Source organism: Setaria italica, chromosome I (assembly GCF_000263155.2).
Source record: "Setaria italica strain Yugu1 chromosome I, Setaria_italica_v2.0, whole genome shotgun sequence".
Lineage (NCBI taxonomy): Eukaryota > Viridiplantae > Streptophyta > Magnoliopsida > Poales > Poaceae > Setaria > Setaria italica.
In genome coordinates, this window is record NC_028450.1 from 35,561,203 (window position 1) to 35,575,597 (window position 14,395).

Here is a 14,395-nt window from a genome sequence, read left to right on the forward strand (position 1 = left end):
GGCACGCAAGCGCTGGCTGCCGTTCTTTTTTTTTTTGCCGACCCTTTTTCTTAACTTTATCAATAAAATATTTTTGCAATGTCCAATAAACATTAAGCACAGTCCATCGTCAATATCATTACAACTCAAAAATACAAAACCTCTACGATCTATTGAACAAAGCATTAGCTATATTATCACAGAATTCGCTCATATTTTGGTCTCCGTCTGACTCTTCGGTATTTCCCTCATGTCCTTCAGAGCTTGATTCTTGGGCCAAAGGAACAAAATTTTCATCACGATCACACATATGAAAGGCCCTATCCGCATTATCGTTCTCCCTAATAAAATTGTGAAGTGCCATACATGCTACTATTATTTTGCTTTGCTTTCCATTGGAAAACTGTGGAGCACCATGCTGCAACTTCCTCAAATCAGGACGTTTCTGCAAGTAAGATGTGATTCTAAGCAGGAGCACTACATCCTGAAAATAAAAGGGTTAGTTGAAAATTTATTTCTCACCTCTGTATGTATATCCCACCACCAGTTAGGAGCTAGCACTGTCCCATATGAATTTCTACCTAGACCTGATTCCTTCTGTAGGCTTTTTCAAAAGGTATATATCCTTTTCAATTGATCTCTTCTATTCCTAAATTGAGAGAGGTCATGCTTCAAACCAGTAGCCATGTAGTACTTTTCCTGAATTATCTTCAACCCTCTAGTAGACATGTTGCCTTTGGGACAGTTTCCTTGTCTAATTTGCTCAACTGACAAATCACATAAGATCCCAATATTCCTTTCTGTCCACTGTACTTTGTCACTTTTAATCTATTGGATACCAATACAAAAAATTACTGTACTATAATAAAACAGCCAATATAGTTTCTAAAATATTGTCTGTATTTCAAGGCAACACACTAATTCAAGTCAACAAAGTAATTCAGCAACTAATTCAGGTAGTATGTAGGCAACTAATTCAGCAACTAATTCATCAATTTATCTAGACACAAATTGCAGAATACATGAAGCCACAATTTCATCAAGTCACTACATTCAGAATGTCACAATTTCAAGACACAATTTCAGCAAGTCACAATTTCAGAAAGTCACAATTTTAGCAAGCCACAATTTCATCAAGCCACAATTTCAGCAATTCATAATTTCAGAAAGTATGAAGTTCTTAATTCACCCTAATTTCATACTAGGATACATGATCTAGGCAGTAATTCACTATAAATTCATACTCACTCACTTCTAGACAGCAATTCAATTAGTACCAAGGGAGCAAGTATGAAGTTTTACCTTTGAGGTAGGAAACACAACTTCCACAGCTGCATCGTCAACGATATTGTGTTCATAGACATCAAAAACATCCTCTGGAGGGCCTGAATTTCCTCCACCATGATCACCACCTCGACGGTCTCCTCCATGACCTGCACTGCCAAAACCACCACCGCCAAACAATGACCTTGCACGCCCTACTCCACCTCTACTACCAGGCTCTCTGCTGCCGCCGGCCCCTCTGCTGCCACCAGCTCCTTTGAATGCTCCACCATTTGGACCTGCATTGCGAGCCGCGCGTATGCCAAGAGTACGGCTACCGCGGCCCCGGGGAACATCATCTCCCCGAAGGTAGTCTGAGTACGTGCTCAGATCTACGAACTCCTCAGCCTGGGAGTTGAGGTCCAAGTTCTCCAAGCCGTGATGGGGGGGCACTGGAAGACTCGGACTGAGAGAAAAAATGAATTTGGCAGGGGCGAATTTGTGGATCGGCCTGGGGGAACAAATCCTCCAATCCATAATCGTCGTTGCCCGCCATGAGGAACCGACGGATCTTTGGTGGCACGGCGGAGGATTGGAGGGGTTGAGGAAATCGTGGATCTTGTGGACGGCGTGGGGAGCCCCTGACCTCCTGGATCTGCGGGTGGGTAGGCAATAGGTTGAGGAGACGACGACCGAAGGAAGAGGCGACGGCGGGAGGAGATGGTGGCGGGGAAAGGTGGAGGAGGCGGCGAGAGTAGGAGGCGGCGGTGAAGGGAGGAGATGGCGGTGGCGAAGATAGATGCCCCGGAAGGATGCGGCGAAGGGGGGAGATGGTGGCGGCCAAGGGATGAGATGGCGGCGGCGAAAGGAGTAGGGGACGGCGGAGGTAGGAGGTGGCGGTAGGAAGAGGAGGAAGCGGCGGAGGGAGGAGGTGGCGGCGGAGCGTGCAGATGCGATAGAAGAGCGGAAAGAAAGAGATGCGTGCGGGAGAAGAGCTGGGGGAGGAAGGATAGGGTGCGGCCGTGGAGAGAGAAGGGGAGGGGCAACAAAGGTAAAGGATGGTTTGGGGACCACTTTTAGGAGAAAAATGACCCATTAGGATGGTTTGGTCCTCCTAATGAAAACAGCCCTCCTAAATATTATGAGTGTACTTTTAGGACCTATGTTTGGATGCACAAGTTCTAAAAGTGAACTAAAAGTGAAGTCCTAAAGACTATGAGTGTGTATCCAAACAGGCCCTTAGGGGGTGTTTGGTTCCACCTTGCTAAACTTTAGTTGCTAAAGTTTGCTAAAGTTTAGCGACTTTTAGTTGCTAAATTGCCAAACACCCTTGCTAAAACTTGCTAAAGTTAAGTTACTAAAGTGCACTTTAGCAAGTTTTTGGTTGCTAAAACTTGCTAAAAGGTGGGCTGGACAACCTATACCCCTCATTTATTGCTTGTCTCCCCCTCCTGCGCACCTTTAATAAGGGTAGATAGGTTCTTTTATAGCTTATTAAATGCCTTTTAGCAAAGGGAACCAAACAGCCTTGGCTAAACTTTAGCAACTAAAGTTTAGCAACTTTTAGCACCTAAAGTTTAGCAAGAGGAACCAAACAGGCCCTTAGCACCCATCACATCGAATGTTTAGATACCAATTAGGAGTATTAAATGTAGACGATTTACAAAACCCATTACATAAGTGGAGGCTAAACGGCGAGACGAATCTATTAAGCCTAATTAGTCCATGATTTGATAATGTGTTGCTACAATAAACATTTGCTAATGATGGATTAATTAGGCTAGCGGTCAACACTAAGGCTTTTAGGCATCATTCCTGGTGTCTCAAGCCTATGTTTGTTCATGTGAGAAATCTTGTATTTGTTTCCGCCACCATCTTTCATCACCTCAATCAAACAGCCTTGTAGTGTTAGGAAAATCCTATTCAAAGTAGATAGGTCGTATTCATCAAATTCTTTTGTACATTCTCAATCAGCTCATCCATATTCCTAGAGGTTGTACCATAGGCTAATGATTGAAGAGAAGGTACATTCATATCTGAGGAATTGGGAGGTTGGTTGATGATCCGTATGTCCAGCCCTGTCTGTTCTACAGCAGCAGCAAATTGTTCATCATACACAGGCACGTGAGAAGGGGTATTATCTTGCTGGATCCAAATGGTCTTTCTTGCATCTTCTCGAGGCCATCGTGCAATAATAGCTGGTAGAACTTTAGCAATCATATACGACCTCATAATATCTTGATGTACCTTGATAGACTTGGTGACTAGGGTTCCCCTTCCTCTGCTATGACTTCCTTTTGCTGGTTTCAATATGAAATGAATTGAAGTTAGGATCACAAATGAGTACCACAAACTAATGTAAGAAAGTGAAACAAGTATGGTACCTTTCTGATAAACGCCCACACTCTTATCTTTCTATCAAAAGTACAATTACCTTTATCATCATATCTAGGTCTGGCCACTGCCGTCAGGAACATGACTTTGCCAATATAATTCTTATTTAGCACGATCTTGTACGGTTCCTCCTCTCCAGGGAGAAAATAGTAGTTCTTATCTTTTTTTAGTACCACTTGTCGTCTAGGTGGATGATGTTTTCCATTTCGATGAACTTAGGTTCATTTGGCAATGTCCTTTGATCTAACATGAAAATACACCATCCCAGTCTCTCTTTCTTGTTTGCTTCTATCAATAGAGGCTTTAGTGTGTTGGAGTGGCGTCGTAGTTGCTCTTGCTTGAACCACCTATGTAGAGTGCTTTTTGTTACACCATGGATTCAGCTAGTAGTCCTTTTGCGTAAGGGAACACTAAAAACCTCATATAGATCAGCTTGTATCTTTTTTTGCGGTTACAGTTCTTAGGATTCCTTGAATTAACATCCACTGGTCTTCCTTGTGCACGACACTCCTTCACTCTCCGCCAAACACGTTGCACTTGATACCTACTAAGTTGTAACATTTCAGCAACTCTAGCTGTAGTGTTCCTTTTTAATCTTCCATGTATACTTCTCTCGAGCAATGCCGCATAAATTTCATGCTTTCAATTTTTGTCAAATTTCTGGACTGATGTGAAATATTTTCATTTGCATGGTCATGTTCAAAATCTGAATCCTATAATTCATCTTCATGAAAGGCTATGTCTGAAGTATCAGCGTCTACACCATAGTCTCGCATGTACTCGATTATATCTGTTGGAGGGAAATATTAACAACCTCCCGAAGCCCATGGAAACAACAAAACATAAAGACCCAGGCCCACCTAAGATAACAAAGATCGACCAACGGCGGCCCAACGCGGGAGGAGAGAGCCGTGCTCCGCCTCGCCCGACCCTGTGTCCCGGGGTCGGGTGTCCCCGACCCCCGGAGGACCGAGTTCCGCCTCGCCCGACCGCGGGTCTGGGGTCGGGAGCGCCCGACCCCCCATCGCAGGTCTCCGCCTCGCCCGACTCCAGGCATAAAGGGTCGGGCTACCTCGGGCTCCCCAGACAAGTATCCGCCTCGAGTGCGGATCCCGTGGGCCCCCTGTCAATCTCGCCATAAATGCACCGAAGAGCTGTCAGGGGGAAGGATATCCGCACCCCCCACGCAACCTGCCGCAAGTACCCATGCGCGGCCGCATAGTACTTGCTACAGTAGCTGTGACTTCCTCCGGTTGGCCACAGGGCACTCATGGCCTGCACCGCCCGGAGCAGGGGGAAGCCTCGCCCGCTCTCGTGCCCCGCGCGCCCGACGACAGAGATGCGACGTCCGCTCTCCGCGGGCCGTCAGCAGATGGCAGGATCTGCCGCCTCCCCCAACGGACACGAGGGTCGCGATGAAATGCCATCATCACGCCCGGCGGCTACAGTCACCGAGGAAGCCATCGACAGGACGCAACGCCAGCCACCTTCCTCCAGCAAACACGCCGGTGGAAGGCGACGGGCGGCGAGGACACCGGTGACCTAGGAACTTGTTTCCACCCTTTTCATGTTGTTTTTTACCTAGCTATGTTTATCTCTTTACTTCTCCCCACACTCGGTCTCGCCTGTAACCCCGGTGGTCTCCTTACGCTATAAAAGGGGAATCGGGGGCCTGAGACAGGGGGGCGACACACAACTAAAAGCACCACAATGCTTCCAAGCCAACAGGACACACGCACACACCCTTCTAGAGCATCAGTGCACACCCAAGAGACCTGGGACCAGTTCCCTCTCTCGCACTTCTGTAACCCCTACTACAGAACCCCGCGTGGATAACACGAGCAGCTCCTGATACTGGACGTAGGGCGTTCCTTTGTCCGAACGAGTCTAAACCCCGTGTCTCCCACGCCACCATCTGAAGCCTTACGCGCATAAAAGAAATTTACTAGTCTAAGTCTTGACCCGCAAATCTTGACAACGACAATATCTATAATGAAAAAAGGTGATAAGTTCTTTTACCTAATATTGTAGCCCAAAGGTTACTTGTTTGATCGCTTTCTAATGAATGTGCCACGTTATAAAATGATTGGTAGTCTTGGTAGACTGATATAATTAAGAGAACACGTTACCATCATTTGGTTGTTGCAGCTCAGAAACATCAACATTGAGATCTAGTCCATGCATAGCAACCTACTCATCTTCATGGAGAAGATGGGATTGAGCTTCTTCAAGCCGGTGGACTTCATCTTGTAGGATATGGACTTCATCTGCTTGCTCATCTGGTGGTTCTCCATTAAGATCAGGCAAGCAATATTTAGCTACTTCATTTGGTATTGTGTTTAGATCATTGGCCATGACTGATGGTGAAGTGGATTGCAGGCTATAATGGACGATTTGGAGCATGTGATGTGCCTATATAGTGGGGCACTGCTGCTATGGCGCACAACAGTTCAAATTTTGAATGTGTATGTAATGGCATCACTTTTCTCTTTGTAATGGTTTAGATTGGTGTGATTTTTCTCTTGGGAGATTCTGAAGTGTAAACGTGGCACACAACTAGCTTTCAAGTTTATTTTGATGCTCGAGTGTAAACGTAATACACAACTGGCTTTCACTTTTATTTTTCAACCTGTGCAATCATTATTGCTATTCTTAGTCCATGCATAACCTTTAAATAGGGGTAATCATATCATTTGCTATCTACACTAATTTGCTCTCCTATTCCTTAAAATGCACCTATATTGGGACAGAGGGAGTATCTGGTGTGGGCGGCGGTTTGCATTCCGCGGGGAATCCTAGGTCCCGCTCGATAGATCCTGCGCTCTTATCAGAAACCGTTGCGAAGTCGATACGTCACGGCCCCATCAATATAAGCCGTAGGGAGGGGACCTTTGGCTTACTTGGTCACCAATTCTCCTTCCGCTTCTCATCTTCTTCCTCGCACCATCTCCACCCTTCTCTTCACCTTCGCTATGGCAAGGGCCGGGGTGACCGCACGAGCCGCCGGGCGACCCCGTCGACGGGTGACGCTTGGGCTCCCTCTGCATCGTGGGTGCTAGTGATATCCACCCATGCGGGCAAGGCGTATCCTTGTCGTGCCTGTTGGGGCAACCCCTCCGGCTGGCCAATCTTCACCCATGGGTGCTTGGGAGTGGCTGGATCTGGCCTAAGGTGGGATTGATCCATCCCTTCTCGGTGCCCCGTCCCTGCTCAGTGGTCGCTGCGGGTGGGGAGCTTGTGTCATTCAACCGGCTCTGACAAGTGGACTGGTCAGGATTAGCACGCTGCGGCTGCTCGGAGTGTGTTGCAGCCCTTGACACTGACATAAGACTGCTGATGTCGTCCATGTTGTTGCTACTTGGGTGTGAACACGCACTCGTGCAGGAGCACCTGCCGAAATCTTTGCTCGACTATGTGCTGGAGTCAGCAACGGCGACGCCCTCGGGCATCATTATATTACCCTTCCTAAAGGTGTAGTCATGGTGCTTCTTGCATGTTATGGTGGTTCTTCGATGAAAATCTTTTCTGGCTTGCCGGACAGGCAGCATCAGTGTCATGTACGTCGTGTTCTCCTTTGAGAGGTCGCTTAGGAGATTCGTTTTATGTGGTTTGGTGGCTATGGGATTTGATTTAGGTGCCTTACGACCACGATTATGCCTAGTTCAGCTAGGTCGTTGGTTTTTGTTGCGGTGCTTAGTCCTAATTTAGCTAGATACCGCAATCGTGTTTTGTGTGGTTTTTGCTCCGTTTCCTAACTGAACGACGTACCGTTTGAACTTATTTCTCTTAATATGAGGCAGCTTCTTCGTAGATGAAGCTGTAGTGCTTCTGTCTTTTAGTTTAAAAAATGTATAATTGTGTAGCATGCAACAACAATTAGGAGGAAACACCGGAACATCTCTTCCTAAAATTATCCTTTATCTCGATAATACTGGAACATTATCAATATTTTAGTCACATCACAGCTAACAATATACCAATGGTTAGAGGGCATGTTTGGTTTGAGTTGCTTATTATAAGCAATTTCTTAAAGTTGCTTATTTGGAGTTGCTTATTTTTAGTTCAGCTGTTTGGATACCCTTGCTTATAAGCATTGAATGAGGTGGATATTGTCATGTTTGCCCCTAATTCTTGAGAGAGAGAGGGAGGATAACCAGGCATTCAATGAGGACAAGAGGTGTAAAGTCATAAGCAACTTGTGTTGCTTATGTGCTAAAAATAAGCAGCCCCATAAGCAACCCAATAAGCAAGAGTGATTGGTTTCATAAGCAAATAAGTTGTTTATTTTAAGTTGCTTATGCATAACCAACCCAAACCAAACAGAGCCAGAGTCATCCATTCATCAGGTAGCTATTCCATTCTTCATGGAAATTACCATCCTCGTGTCCCGGAGCACTTGGACCCTAAGAAATGGAGTGATCTTCACATTGCAGCCATAATTGACTCGTGCAAAGTTACTTTCAAGTTTCAAGTATGAATTTGCTACAGTTATTCATGGCGCAAAGAAGTATTTTTTCACAGATGTTAGAATAGCTGCATTCTCCTTTGTAATCAGCTCTTTCGTTTTCCTTTTTTCCCTTTATAAATGTTTTTATTTAGTATCCTTTGGCAGGGCTTATGGTTTTGGGTCAAAAAAGTTGGCCCGTGCCAACCAACGGGTCAGATTTTTGGCCCGTACCGGACCCGTCACATGGTTGGGTTGGGTCGGGTTAAACCCATGTTTTTATGTGTAATTTTTGGGTTGGGTCGGGTTTTTTGGATTTTGGGTTAAAAAGTTTGCCCTCTGCCCGATCCGTGTTTTAGATCGGGTCATAAATATCGGCCCGCGCCCTAACCATGGAAGGGTGGGAAGGAAAGAGAAATAGGAAAGGATTAAAAAGGGAGTCGGAAGAAAAGAGAGAAAAAAGAAAAATAGAAAGGAGGATAAGAAACAAGAAAAGAGATAAGGCTATTATAGTCATTTCACCTGAAGAAACCTTTTTACCAAATATATTTCCAACAAACAAGCTAAAAGAAAAAAGAAAAATAGAAAGAGAAGAAGAAACAACAAAAGAGATAAAGTTATTATGGTCATTTCACTTCTTCTTACTAATCCGTAAATCAGAATAAACCATTTTATCAAATATTTTTTCAAACCAAAAGTGAGCCACCTCTATTTTTAGACGAGTGCCGTGCCAAACGAACCCCTCGTGGACGCCCATTGGAGCCAGCTCTAAACCCCTAACCAGCAACGGCTATATTCTCCGCCGTCTCCTCTCCCCCTCGCGTACTAGCCGTTGCGCTGCGGTGGCGTTCCCCTCCCCCAACTCCTGCTACAAATACTCCTCAGCGGCCGATTCCTAAACCCCACAGCGCAAGCTGCTCTTCTCTCTCTCTTTCTTTCATTCTCCTCGCCTCCCCACGCCGATTTCAAGCGCTTGGGGGGACGAGATCGCGCTCATCAAAGCTCTCGACGTTCTTTGCATTTTTTTTCGCTGTTAATCTGCTCGTTTAATTATTCTCGTATTAATTTGTGCTCGATTCTAACTTGCTAGTTTTTAGTTCGCGTTTAATTTCGTTGCTTCTGCTGTTGCTATTACTATTCTCTGTTGTGCTTGTCTTGTTCGTTTGTTGCTGCTATAACCATGGACGCAGGTTCCCTCTCGATCTCCTCCGAGAAGAGCCGCGCCGCCGCGCCGCGGCCGCCGCTGCAGGAGGCGGGCTCCCGCCCCTACATGCCGTCGCTGAGCACGGGATCGCGCAACCCGTCGGCCAAGTGCTACGTAAGTCGTCTGCTCTTCTCCCCAATAATTTGTGCGCTCGCGTAGGGTGTTCGACGATTTGCCTGACCGGGCTTGGCGGCTTCTCCCTGTCTTGTTTGTGCGCTGCAGGGAGACAGGTTCATCCCGGACAGGTCGGCGATGGACATGGACATGGCGCACTACCTGCTCACGGAGCCCAAGAAGGACAAGGAGAACGCGGCGGGTGTGGTGGCGTCTCCGTCCAAGGAGGCGTACCGGAGGCTGCTCGCGGAGAAGCTGCTCAATAACCGGACGCGGATCCTCGCCTTCAGGAACAAGCCGCCGGAGCCGGAGAACGTCTCCTTCGCCGACGCGGCTTCCTCCAACCTGCAGGCCAAGCCGGCCAAGCAGCGGCGCCACATTCCCCAGGTATGTGCACGAGCTCTTCTTATTCCGCTTCCTAGTCATCTAGATTGATGCGTCTGATTTAATGGCGCTGGAATGGTGGATAGCTGACGCGGCTTGAATCAATTTGTGCAGTCTGCAGAGAGGACTCTGGACGCACCGGAGCTCGTTGATGACTACTACCTCAACCTGCTCGACTGGGGGAGCAACAACGTGCTGTCCATTGCTTTGGGCGACACGGTGTACCTGTGGGACGCATCGAGCGGATCCACATCCGAGCTTGTGACCGTCGACGAGGACAGCGGTCCTATTACTAGCGTTAGCTGGGCTCCTGATGGTCGGCACATTGCTGTCGGGCTCAACTCGTCTGACGTTCAGCTCTGGGACACCAGCTCCAACAGACTGGTATGCACATTATCCTTCATCCAACCTTGTTGTAGTGAACTTGTGACTCACTTCCATCCAAAATTGTTATGGTGATGGTACTGCAATACACGTTCTCTGGTGCTGAATTAGATCGTTCTTTCTGTACAGTTGAGAACTCTCAGAGGGGTGCACGAGGGAAGAGTCGGCTCGCTGGCGTGGAACAACAGCATCCTGACGACCGGCAGCATGGACGGAAACATCGTGAACAATGACGTGAGGATCAGGAACCACGTCGTGCAGACGTACGAGGGGCACAGCCAGGAGGTGTGTGGCCTCAAGTGGTCTGGATCAGGGCAGCAGCTGGCCAGCGGGGGCAACGACAACCTTCTGCACATTTGGGATGTGTCAATGGCATCCTCCATGCCATCTGCTGGCCGCAACCAGTGGCTGCACAGGCTCGAGGACCACATGGCCGCTGTAAAGGCGCTCGCCTGGTGCCCGTTCCAGAGCAACTTGCTGGCCACTGGCGGTGGTGGGAGCGATCGGTGCATCAAGTTCTGGAACACGCACACTGGTGCATGCCTAAACTCTGTTGACACCGGATCACAGGTGTGCGCTCTTCTCTGGAACAAGAATGAGAGAGAGCTGCTGAGTTCACACGGATTCACACAGAACCAACTGACTTTGTGGAAGTATCCATCAATGGTGAAGACGGCTGAACTCACTGGCCATACCTCTCGTGTCCTTTTCATGGCTCAGGTGAATTTTCACACACTTTTTACAGATACCATCTGCACTGACTATATGCAAAGCTTTGCTGATGGTTCTTGTGTTGTTAAACAGAGTCCTGATGGTTGCACAGTAGCATCAGCTGCTGCGGATGAGACCCTCCGGTTCTGGAATGTTTTTGGAGCCCCTGAAGCACCCAAGCCTGCAGCCAAAGCTTCATACACTGGGATGTTCAACAGCTTCAACCATATCCGATAGGATGAGATGATTACTGATGATCTTCTTTTGGATATGGTCCCAGTGTTCTTCTAGTTCATATAGATCGCCTCTCACTGGTATTTGTTAGAAACTCATCTGTTCCTAGTTTAACCATCTTGAGCATTGACTTTTTGTTGTTGATTTGAAGCTTTTGGGTTGGATTTTTTTTTTACTTATTGGTTCTCCTGTGCAATGTCATTGCAGATGTGATCTACCAAATTGGCTAAGCAGGCAGCTTGAGGGAAGCATTGCAATCCAAATACATCATTTTTAGGTATTGCTCAATTGCTCAGTACAAACACAAATCCAAGCTATTGTAAGTGGAAACTGATATGACGCCTTGTTCGCTTTCTTCTTGATAGTTTTCCGGAGGGTCAGAAATCAATGACACAGGGTTGCCTTCGTTGCCGTCTTCATCATCACAACATCACAGGCACGGAGCAGCATAACCTCCACATGTAGAGCCTGAGATTGAAATGCAGAATCGCAGAGCCCTTGACTTCGGACAAGACACGCTGCGGCCTAGCCTCAGAGATTACAATGCAGAGTCCGACAATTTTGCTACTTCTCCTGTCATTTGTAATTTGTATGCCAGTCATTAGTGCTGTTCGATGTAGAATGTTTTCGCCTTTTGATGCAACATCAAGAGAGCTTGTTTGATGTGGCATTAATTGTAAATCAAGACACAACCTTTCCTTTCATAATTATAATGGAATATTTGTTCTCATTTTCCTCTTCCAAAAGTGTACTGTGTTTGAAGCTCACTAGTTCAGTGTTCAGACATATGCAACTGGTAGATTAATTTAAATGACAAAAGATTGGCTGTAAGCAAGGCTGTGATAAACTGATAACCTTACAAAATGTCGAGACCAATGGCAGCTGGCAGAGTAGTTTGAACACATTACATTTTCCTGATTTTGAAACCATTTTCCATACTCAGAGCATTTTCTGTACTTTTTAAAAAAAAAGGAATACTCCATCAGTTTTGAAATGAATTTTATTAGCTAATTAGCTTGTCAACACAGGGTGCATGGAATAGATTTGGGCACGTAAGAGTTAAGACATTCACACCAAGGATGTTCCAACTAAGGACGCAAACGTAGTGAATTCATCTGGAACCGATGGAAACATAGGGCCGGTTTGGAAAAACTGGTGATGCGCACCACTGTATCACTACCTCACCAAGGTACATGTTGACTGAAGACATGTGCCATTACGATTCCGGCATTGACACGGCCAGCGGCAGGGGGAGAATTCGTTGCTACCTAATATTGGTATTTCAAATGTTCTTAGGAACAATGGTGATGATGATAGAAAATGGATATGCCATGAACAAGACCAATCTCAAAGTGCAAGTCCATCAAAGTTGAACTTTCAGTTCGTCGGCGGCCCGGCAGTACTTCATTGGAAAAGCCATAACTCCTTCATCCGGAGAGAGTTTGAGGTCCATGAGCACTTGATGGAAAGATTATTTGATAAGATTTCAAACGAATCTGGTTTGACATCAAGATCACATCGGCACGGTCTCCAAACCATCACGACAAGTTGCCGCTGTTTCTGTCGAGAGTTGTGTCGTCGTCATGGGCCTGATATTCACCCTTCAGACCCTGGCCCAAGTTGGAGCATGCCCCAAGGAGATGAAGAACACACAAAGAAAGCCCTTGGACGTCCTCTTGGCCACCTCCTTAGGAGGCCAGCAAGGGCGTCCAAGCCAAGCCAGAGTCCCAGTCCAACTCGAGTTCGAGTCTGCCTCGGCCTTCAGGACCAGCGTGTAGTAAAATGGACGCCAAGGACGCATTCGGACTCCGTTTTCAACGATCCACGTATGGATGGAAATATAATTTCATAAGATAACCAATGGATTTAGTTTGAGGTCCAAATTCGACCGGGGTGAATGGGAATCGTCGAAACAACTCAGCATCCAGAATCTGTCAGGTGCTGCGTCCCTGTTTTTGTCCATTAGGCTGTGTATGATCTTAGAGCCTGTTAGGGTGCGTTTGGTTGCGAGGACGAAGTGGGACGGGACGGGACGATCCCACTTCGTCCCGCGTTTGGTTGGAGGACAGGTGGGACGGGGACATCCCTACGAGGGAATATAGGGTGCGTTTGGTTGCGAGGACGAAGTGGGACGGGACGAGCGGACGGGGGCATCCCACTTCGCCCCCGTCACGCGCCGTCTGCACCGGTGGGGCTCCGCCCCAGCCGGCGGGCGAGCCGCAGGCGGAGGGGCCGGCGCGGGCGAGCTCCGCCCCGGCGGCGGGCGAGCCGCCGGCGGAGGGGCCGGCGCGGGCGAGCTCCGCCCCGGCCGGCGGACGAGCTGCGGGCGGAGGGGCCGGCGCGGGCGAGCTCCGCCCCGGCGGCGGGCGAGCCGCCGGCGGAGGGGCCGGCGCGGGCGAGCTCCGCCCCGGCCGGCGGACGAGCTGTGGGCGGAGGGGCCGGCGCGGGCGAGCTCCGCCCCGGCCGGCGGGCGCGAGATCCGCCACGGCCGGCACGGGCGAGCTCCGCCGCGGCCCCTGGGGCGAGCGGGGCGAGCGGCCGGCGGGGCGAGCGCCCCCGGTGCCGCGGCCGGTGCCCACGGCCTGGGCGGCAGGGAGCTCCGGCGGGGGCGGTAGGGAGCTCCAGCGGGGGCGGCACGGCTTGGGGCGGCAGGGAGCGTTGGAGAAGATACGGGTTAGGAGAAAAAAAAAAGAAAAGACGATGACATGTGGGCCCATATATGACATGTGGGTCCCACTAAACACATGCAGCTAACGGTGTTACCCGAGCCATCCGTCCCTCGTTTTCAATCCATCGTACCAAACAAAAAACTGGGATGAATTCATCCCTCTCAACCAAACAGCAGACGGGATGATCCCATCCCAAAAAATAGAGACGGCACCGTCCCATCCCATCTTGTCTCCAAACCAAACGCACCCATACCCTCCAGATGCGGGATGCCCCCGTCCCACCAAAACGAGCGGACGGGGGCATCCCACTTCGCCCCCGTCACGCGCCGTCTGTCCACGCGGGCGGGCGCGGGCGAGCGCCGGCGGCCGGCGGGCGCGGGCGGGCGCAGGCGAGCGCCGGCGGGCGCGGGCGGCGGCCGGCGGGCGAGCGGGCGCGGGCGGGCGAGCGGGCGGCGGCCGGCGGGCGAGCGGGCGCGGGCGGGCGAGCGGGCGGCGGCCGGCGGGCGAGCGGGCGCGGGCGGGCGAGCGGGCGGCGGCCGGCGGGCGAGCGGGCGCGGCCGGCGGGCGAGCGGGCGCGGGCGGGCGCGGGCGGCGGCCGCGGGCGGAGGCCGGCGG

At 49.4% G+C, this 14,395-nt stretch overlaps 1 protein-coding gene across 1 annotated transcript; it reads left to right on the forward strand.

Annotated features, from left to right (window-relative positions):
* Positions 1–8,835: 8,835 nt before the first annotated feature.
* LOC101757342 (cell division cycle 20.2, cofactor of APC complex) lies at positions 8,836–11,848 on the forward strand. The gene is made up of 7 exons (XM_004953477.2): positions 8,836–9,398; positions 9,507–9,785; positions 9,897–10,166; positions 10,296–10,886; positions 10,971–11,191; positions 11,319–11,388; positions 11,477–11,848. The coding sequence occupies exons 1-5, from the start codon at positions 9,261–9,263 to the stop codon at positions 11,112–11,114; spliced, it is 1,422 nt and encodes a 473-aa protein (XP_004953534.1). The 5' UTR covers positions 8,836–9,260; the 3' UTR covers positions 11,115–11,191; positions 11,319–11,388; positions 11,477–11,848.
* The last annotated feature ends 2,547 nt before the right edge of the window (positions 11,849–14,395 follow it).